Here is a 7,417-nt window from a genome sequence, read left to right as displayed (position 1 = left end):
GTACATCATTCTAAATGTGTATCCCACAATCCATAAACACTACTTTCATTATCTTTTACATCCATTTCTTATTTTACTAATTACATATTAAAACCCGATCATTTACAATTTTATCTATTTTTATGGATTAAGATAATATAACTAAAGGTTAGCACGTGCGATCATAGAGATCAATAGCCAATCAGATTATTATAATAAAGTTTCCAATGCAAATTGAATGAACTCAATTTCTTGGGGGTTTAATTAACTAAAACAATTAAAATAAAACAAAGTAACATAGTCTTATCCATAAATCAAATAAAGCAGTTCATATACTCCCTCCGACCCACTCCAAATGATCATTTTTTTTTTGCCATTGTTTTGCGAAGATGATAATAAAATGTTAAGTGTAAGTAAAGTAAGAGAGAATAATATAGAAGAGACTCTAATTTATATTATTCTCTTTCTTTATTTTTTTTCCACTTTAACTATTTAGGCCATCCACAACGTTGTTCCTATACCGTTCCTTAAACCACTATTTGAGGGCCCCACTGTACGTTTTTACTCCATTCCTTAACTAAGGAACGGAACCTGCAACCCTCCGTTCCTTAACCGTTCCTTAAATTACTATTCATTCAATTTCATTTTTTTTTATTTCCAACCCAATTCAATTTAAATAAACACACTTTAAAAAACAAACACACTTTATTAAAAAACACACAACATTAAAAAAAATTACAACTTAAACTTAAAAAAATAAAAAGCACACAATTAAAATCCTAAAAAAATAAAAGTACACAATTTTAATAATTTCATCCGCCAAAATTTGCCCAAATGTGCTCAATTAGATCATGTTGGAGTTGGGTGTGGGCACTAGAGTCGCGTGTCCTTGCACGAATAGATAACCGTTCTTGTATAGACGGATGCGCTCCACTTCGAGGCGGACTACTTGCGGTTGAGCTTCTGGGGGATTCGTCGTCGAACCAATTTCCCGCCTCGGGTCCTTCGTCTTGGACAATCATGTTGTGCAAGATTATGCACGTATACATGATGTCGACCATGTTTCCATGAACCACGTACGAGCCGGGGCTTTGATGATGTTGAAGCGCGCTTGGAGAACCCCGAACGCCCTCTCCACATCCTTGCGAGCAGCCTCCTGCTTCTGCGCAAAAAGAGCCTGCTTTGGGTTCGCAGACCCACTGCACGTCTTCACGAAGGTAGGCCACTTCGTGTAGATGCCATCGGCGAGATAGTACCCCATTTTATAAAGCCGGTTGTTGGCGACGAAGTTGATGGCCGGCGCTTTACCATCCAAAACTTCGGTCAAGAGGTCGGACTGGTGGAGCACGTTTACGTCGTTGTTCGACCCGGAGACCCCGAAGTACGCGTGCCAGATCCAAAGGCGGTAGTCGGCAACGGCCTCAAGTATAACGGTTGGGTGGGTGCCTTTGTGGCCGCTCGTGTAGGACCCCTTCCACGCCACCGGGCAATTCTTCCATTGCCAGTGCATGCAATCGACGCTGCCGAGCATCCCGGGGAATCCGTGCACTGTTTCGTGAAGGTCGAGCAGGAACTGAAAATCGGTCGTGCTTGGCCTCCGGAGAAATTCGTCGGTGAAGGCTGCCCGGACGCCTTTGCAGAATTTGAGCAAGCACATTCGCCCAGTGCTGTCTCCGATGTGGAGGTATTCGTCGAACATGTCGGCCGTTTGTCCAGTGGCAAGCTGACGGATTGCTGCAGTACATTTCTGCAGCGTCGTGTGGCTGGGACGGCCGACCGCGTCGTACCCTTCCTGGAAGAACTCTTCCCGGGTTGCCAAAGTATTCGCGATGTGGAGAAATAAAGGTTTCCCCATGCGGAAACGGCGACGGAAGTACGTATCTCCCCAAACCGGGTTATCGCAGAAGTAGTCGCGTACTAACCTTGCAGCGGCTTCCTCCCGGTTACGATGGATGTACGTACGGGAGCGTCGTTGGGGCGGCGCGGCTTCTTCGGCCTCCCGTCGTCGATCTTCTTCAAGTGATTGTTGCAATATTTGACGCATTTGTTCAAAAGGATCCATTAGTTTGATCAAATTTGGGAGAAGGAAACGAGAGTTGATTTGAGATGAAAATTGGGGTTGAAATAGAGAGGAATAGATGTGTGTTTGTGATTGAAATGAGTATGAAATAGGAGTATTTATAGAGTAAATAAATAAATAAAAAATAAAAAAAATATAAAACGGATATAAAAAAACGGTCACATTACCGTTACAAAAAAAAAAAATTTATTAAATTCGTATTTTTTTAAAAAAAATTGAATTATTGCGTCACCGGGACGAAGCCCACTCGCGGGGCAGCGAGTGGGCTTCACGCGTCGAATGGGAGGCCGCCATGTCGCCTAGGCGCGTGGCGGAACGTTTCGTTCCGCGTTCCTCCGGAACGGAACGCGGCACGGCATAGGAACGGGGGCGGCACGGAATGGCGACGGAACGCACGCTGCAACGCGTGCCGCCGCGGAACCGTTCCGCCGGAACGGCATAGGAACCGCAACGGCACAGCGTTGCGGGTGCCCTTATATCTTCTTCCTTCCCTTATAAATTTGTCACCATTTCATCCGACACGAGTTTTAAGAAATATAATAGAAAGTGAGTTGAAAAAGTTAATGACACGTGAGTCTTAATTTTATATATTAGTTTTATAATAAAATATAAATATAAATAAGTTAATAGAATATAGAGTTCACTACTAAAAATGGTAAAATGATAAAAGTGAAAGGCTATAAATTTTTAGTAAACGCGAAAATGGAAATAAATAAAACAGCACTCCACACATAAAAAACCCTGATTTACATTTTTCATCGACGCCGCTGCTTCTCCACAGTGAAATGTGCACACTTGAAAAATCCACCTATTTCCTTTCACTATTAGAGCTTCCCTTCCAACGATCTCCTCTCAACTTTGACACCAGAATTCACACATCTCAAATCGCATTGAAATATGAAATAAGGTTCACGGATACGTTGTTGTTGGAAAATTTCAGCTCTTCCGATTACATTTTTTATTACGAAACTGGAGGAAAGTATTAATTTTTACAGAGGGGCAAAACGCGGATTATTCTACGCAATCGTTCTCCAAAAACAATCTCACTTATCTATAAGGTGATTGATTAGCATTAATCAATATATTTCAGCAGTGGATGATAAGGTGATTCATTAGCATTATTCAATTGTTAATTTAAGAATTTTTTTTTTAATAATTATATAGGTAGATAGATATAGATTGGTTTGCTTATGTATAGATTTCCCTTATTAGAAGCTATACCTTTGGATGAAGCCACCTGTTCCGCCGACGCCGGTATCCAAACCTTACTTTTTCTACGGCCACCGCAAACCCTCCCAGAACTGCCCCACCGTCCGCGGCGGTTTATTCTCCAACCGCCAAACTCTAAACCCGAAGAAACTCGTCCGCCCCACCGAGGAGCCGTTTGACCTCCAGAAATGGGATCCGGACCATAGAGCAAACCAAACACCTTTCCATGTGAAAGACCCTTCTGAAAGATTCTTCATTTTAGCCAAGAACCTGTCTCCTATCGCTAGATACATTGTAGATGCCTTCAGAAATCATAAGTACTGGACCCCGGAGCTGGTGGCTGACCTTAATCGCCTGCGCCGTGTGACACCGAAGCTGGTGTCCGAGGTTCTCAAGTTTCCTGACGTTGATCCTAGGCTCTCATCCAAGTTCTTTAACTGGGCTGGTATGTAATCTTTTCAATGAAACTAGTACCTTTTTGTATCGTAGATGAAAGATGTTGGTGCAATGTCTATGGCATTTTAATTTCAATTTGGTATTGAATGGAATGATTGTGTGGCATTAATATAAGGATGAGTCTTTGTCACTGTCACTTGGCTGTGTGTGTTTATTGTTGAATGCATATAGTTTTGTCACTTGGCTTAGATGTGTTTACTGCACGGTTTTAGTGACTATTGTACTTCTGTGGCCGGTTGAATTTATGTCATGATTCAGTGTGCATGACTGTAGAGGGAAGAGATATTGACTGATAGTTGTCTCTAATTGCTATGTTAAGGGGACTGAACATATCAACTTCTTTTATTTTGTTTCATCTTGCAAAATCGTGGGTTTCTGTTCATGGTAGTGTTTCTTTTTAGAGTTTAATGTAATAACTGAACAGTAGTTTGCAAAAGTTGATAATTACTTTATTGGATATTTGAATGCATTTTGTCTTTTTTGGAAGGAGGTTTTCCCCAATTGAAAGTACATCATGTTTTCTTTTCCTACATTTTATATGGTTCTGATATGCATTTACTGATTCTTTGATGGATCAGGCAAGCAGAAGGGCTATCGGCATGATTTCGCCTGTTACAATGCTTTTGCTTACTTTCTGAATCGGGCAAATCACTTTCGGGCCGCTGATCAGGTGCCTGAATTGATGCATATGCAAGGGAAGCCACCTACTGAGAAACAATTTGAAATGTTGATTAGGATGCATGCTGATGCTAAAAGAGGTCTACGGGTACACTCTGTCTATGAGAAAATGAAGAAGTTTGGTGTAAAACCACGAGTATTTTTGTATAACAGAATTATGGATGCATTAGTTAAGACTAACCATGTAGATTTAGCCATGTCAGTTTATAATGACTTCAAGGCGGATGGTTTGGTGGAGGAAAATGTGACTTATATGATTTTGTGCAAGGGCTTATGTAAAGCTGGACAGATGGATGAAGTGTTTAGCCTTTTGGATAAGATGAGGAAGAATCTGTCCAAGCCAGATGTTTTTGCGTACACGGCTATGGTAAAGGTGTTGATCTCAGAAAAAAATTTGGATGGTTGTTTAATGGTGTGGGAAGAGATGCTAAAGGATCGTGTTGATCCTGATGTCATGGCTTATACTACTTTGGTCATGGCGCTTTGTAAAGGTAACCATGTTGACAAGGGTTACGAATTGTTTAAGGAGATGAAAGAGAGAAATTATTTGATAGACAGGGCAGTTTATGGAACTCTGATTGAAGCATATGTTGTAGATGAGAGGGTGGGTTTAGCTTGTGGATTGCTCAAAGATTTACTGGAATCAGGGTACAGGGCAGATTTGGCAATATATAACTCCCTAATAAATGGGTTGTGTACAGCAAAGAAGGTTGACAGAGCTTATAAGCTTTTCCATGTGACAGTTCGAGAAGATCTTCAACCAGATTTTGATTCTGTTAATCCCATCTTAGTGTCTTATGCAGAGTCAAAAAGATTAAAAGAATTTTGCGAGTTTCTTGAGCAAATGCAGAAACTTGGGCTTTTTTTCACTGAGTATCTAGTCAAATTCTTTTCTGGCTTGGTAGAGAGGGTGGATGGTGTCGTGGTGGCTCTGGAAGTGTTTGAATACTTGAAAATGCAAAAGTATATTACTGTTCCAGTTTACAATATACTTATGGAGGCGCTTTACAAGAATGGTGAGGAAAAGAAGGCATTGGCACTCTTCAATGAACTTAATGAACTTGGCATGGTACTCGATTCATCTACTTACAGTAATGCAATTTTATGTTTTGTTGAAGTTGGAGATGTAAAAGAGGCTTGCATTTGGTACAACAGGATAGTCGAAATATCATCTGTTCCTTCACTTGATGCTTATTCATCTCTTGTTAAAGGCCTCTCTAAAATGGGAGAGTTAGATGCTGCTATGTTGCTGATTCGTGACTGCTTGGCCAATGTGGAAAGTGGTCCATTGGAATTTAAGTACACTCTCACAATTATCCACGTTTGCAAGTCGAATGATGCCACAAAGGTAATTCAAGTTGTAAATGAAATGGTGGAACAAGGTTGTCCTCCAAGTGCTGTTACATGTGCTGCTATTATTTATGGCATGTGCAAGCACGGAACAATGGAAGAGGCGAGGAAAGTCTTCTCAATCATGAAAGATTCCAAATTTCTCATTGAAGCTGATGTAATAGTCTATGATGAGATGCTTGGAGACCACATGAAGAAGACGGCTGCAGGTTTACTGTTCTCCGGGATAAGATTCTTTGGCCTGGAGTCAAAATTGAAGGCAAAGGGCTGTTCAGTTCTCTCCAGTTGAACACATGAGCCAAGCAATGATGATCCCTCTGAGCCAGGACTTTTTCCGGTGGATGATACAAAGACAAGAAGATGGTTATGCTCGGCTTAAACGTTGTATATCGATTGGTGACATCACCACCTGGCAGGTGCCTCCTGTTGTGAAAAATATGGCTTTTCAGAAGTACAGCCATATGGATCAAAGTCTTTTCACAAGATTCTTCCGTATGGGAATTCCCTATATTGAGCTCAACGCCCACGGAAGAGCTAGGCCTAGTTTAGCTCGACTTTACAATTGGAGGTATAAAGATCTTGGAGATCTACCATATGTGAGAGAGAATGATATCTCTTGCCAGGCAAATGCTGGATTCTTCTTCGACTAAAAGTTGGTGGACGTTCCCGATTACCATGGGAGAGGTGAGTCTGCTCCTTCTCCGTGGTTCTATCAAAATGAATGAGAGGCTAAGTATGTTGTTAGTGTGTGTATTGCTTGGGTATCCAGCCGTAGATGTGTCCCATATGATTTCATTGGTCCACCTCACAAGGTTACCAATGTTATTACCTTGATATACTATGCTTACAATTGGCAATATAGTTATGTACTGCAATCTGTTGACACTAGAAATTTAGATGTAGAGGCTCTTCATGTGCTGCTCTGTTTGCACAGTCATGCCGTTTTTGATGAGTGGTAGGTAGTGTAGTGAATTATAGCTAACAAAATAACATAATTCAGAAAACTAGTTTTTTTTGCACGCTTCAATATGGATGCTACATGTTCAAGTTTAACTAAATTTGATACATCTTTTTTCTGCCTTTTGCACTTCCCACTAATACAGAGAGTTTCGGTTTTTTAATGAGATCCTGGTAATAAGTGTTCTTATGTGCATTATTGTTCTTATCACTTCAGGTCTGGGTGTGCTGGCCCAGCTCATCTTTGTTAGACTTTGAGAAGAAACTGTCAGATTCTTGGAGCTCGCGTGTCTCTAACCTTATCAAACACACATAAACAATAGGATTGGAGCATTTCATTTTTATGTAGAAATGGACGCTTGTTGATTATAGCATGCTGGTTTTAAAGAGACTTAGGGGGTGTTCGGTTTGCAAGATTGTATCCGGGATTAAATTTGTAGTGTGTTTGGTTAATGAGATTCAACCCCACAACTCAATCCTAGATGAATAATCATGGGATAATTAGTCATAGCTAATCCCCAATGACTAAAATAATCTCACAACTCAATCCTAGATTGTATCTTGGAAACTGAACACCATACTATAATTTCTCAGTAAAAGAATAATTAATTCAAGGGATATAGAACTGCATCCATGATACAAACGAGATAGAAGCTGGGAAGAGGCAGCTTGAGGAGCAAATGTTTTGACGTGGTTGATCTGTATCAT

At 40.7% G+C, this 7,417-nt stretch overlaps 1 protein-coding gene across 3 annotated transcripts; it reads left to right on the top strand.

Annotated features, from left to right (window-relative positions):
* The first annotated feature begins 2,780 nt into the window (after positions 1 to 2,780).
* LOC121745223 (pentatricopeptide repeat-containing protein At4g20740-like) lies at positions 2,781 to 7,142 on the top strand. Of its 3 annotated transcripts, none has more exons than XR_006038793.1 (3): positions 2,781 to 3,713; positions 4,303 to 6,436; positions 6,927 to 7,142. XR_006038793.1 is itself a non-coding variant. In XM_042139049.1 (3 exons), the coding sequence occupies exons 2-3, from the start codon at positions 3,287 to 3,289 to the stop codon at positions 6,039 to 6,041; spliced, it is 2,166 nt and encodes a 721-aa protein (XP_041994983.1). In that variant the 5' UTR covers positions 2,781 to 3,163; positions 3,272 to 3,286; the 3' UTR covers positions 6,042 to 6,817. The 3 variants fall into 3 exon arrangements, 2 of the variants coding, with proteins under 2 accessions (XP_041994983.1, XP_041994971.1); XM_042139049.1 differs by lacking the exon at positions 6,927 to 7,142 and having other exon boundaries at positions 2,781 to 3,163; positions 3,272 to 3,713; positions 4,303 to 6,817; XM_042139037.1 differs by lacking the exon at positions 6,927 to 7,142 and having other exon boundaries at positions 4,303 to 6,817.
* The last annotated feature ends 275 nt before the right edge of the window (positions 7,143 to 7,417 follow it).

This window comes from Salvia splendens, chromosome 1, assembly GCF_004379255.2.
Source record: "Salvia splendens isolate huo1 chromosome 1, SspV2, whole genome shotgun sequence".
Classification (NCBI taxonomy): domain Eukaryota; kingdom Viridiplantae; phylum Streptophyta; class Magnoliopsida; order Lamiales; family Lamiaceae; genus Salvia; species Salvia splendens.
Note: the sequence above shows the minus strand (reverse complement) of the source record. Positions and strands in the feature narration are given on the sequence as shown.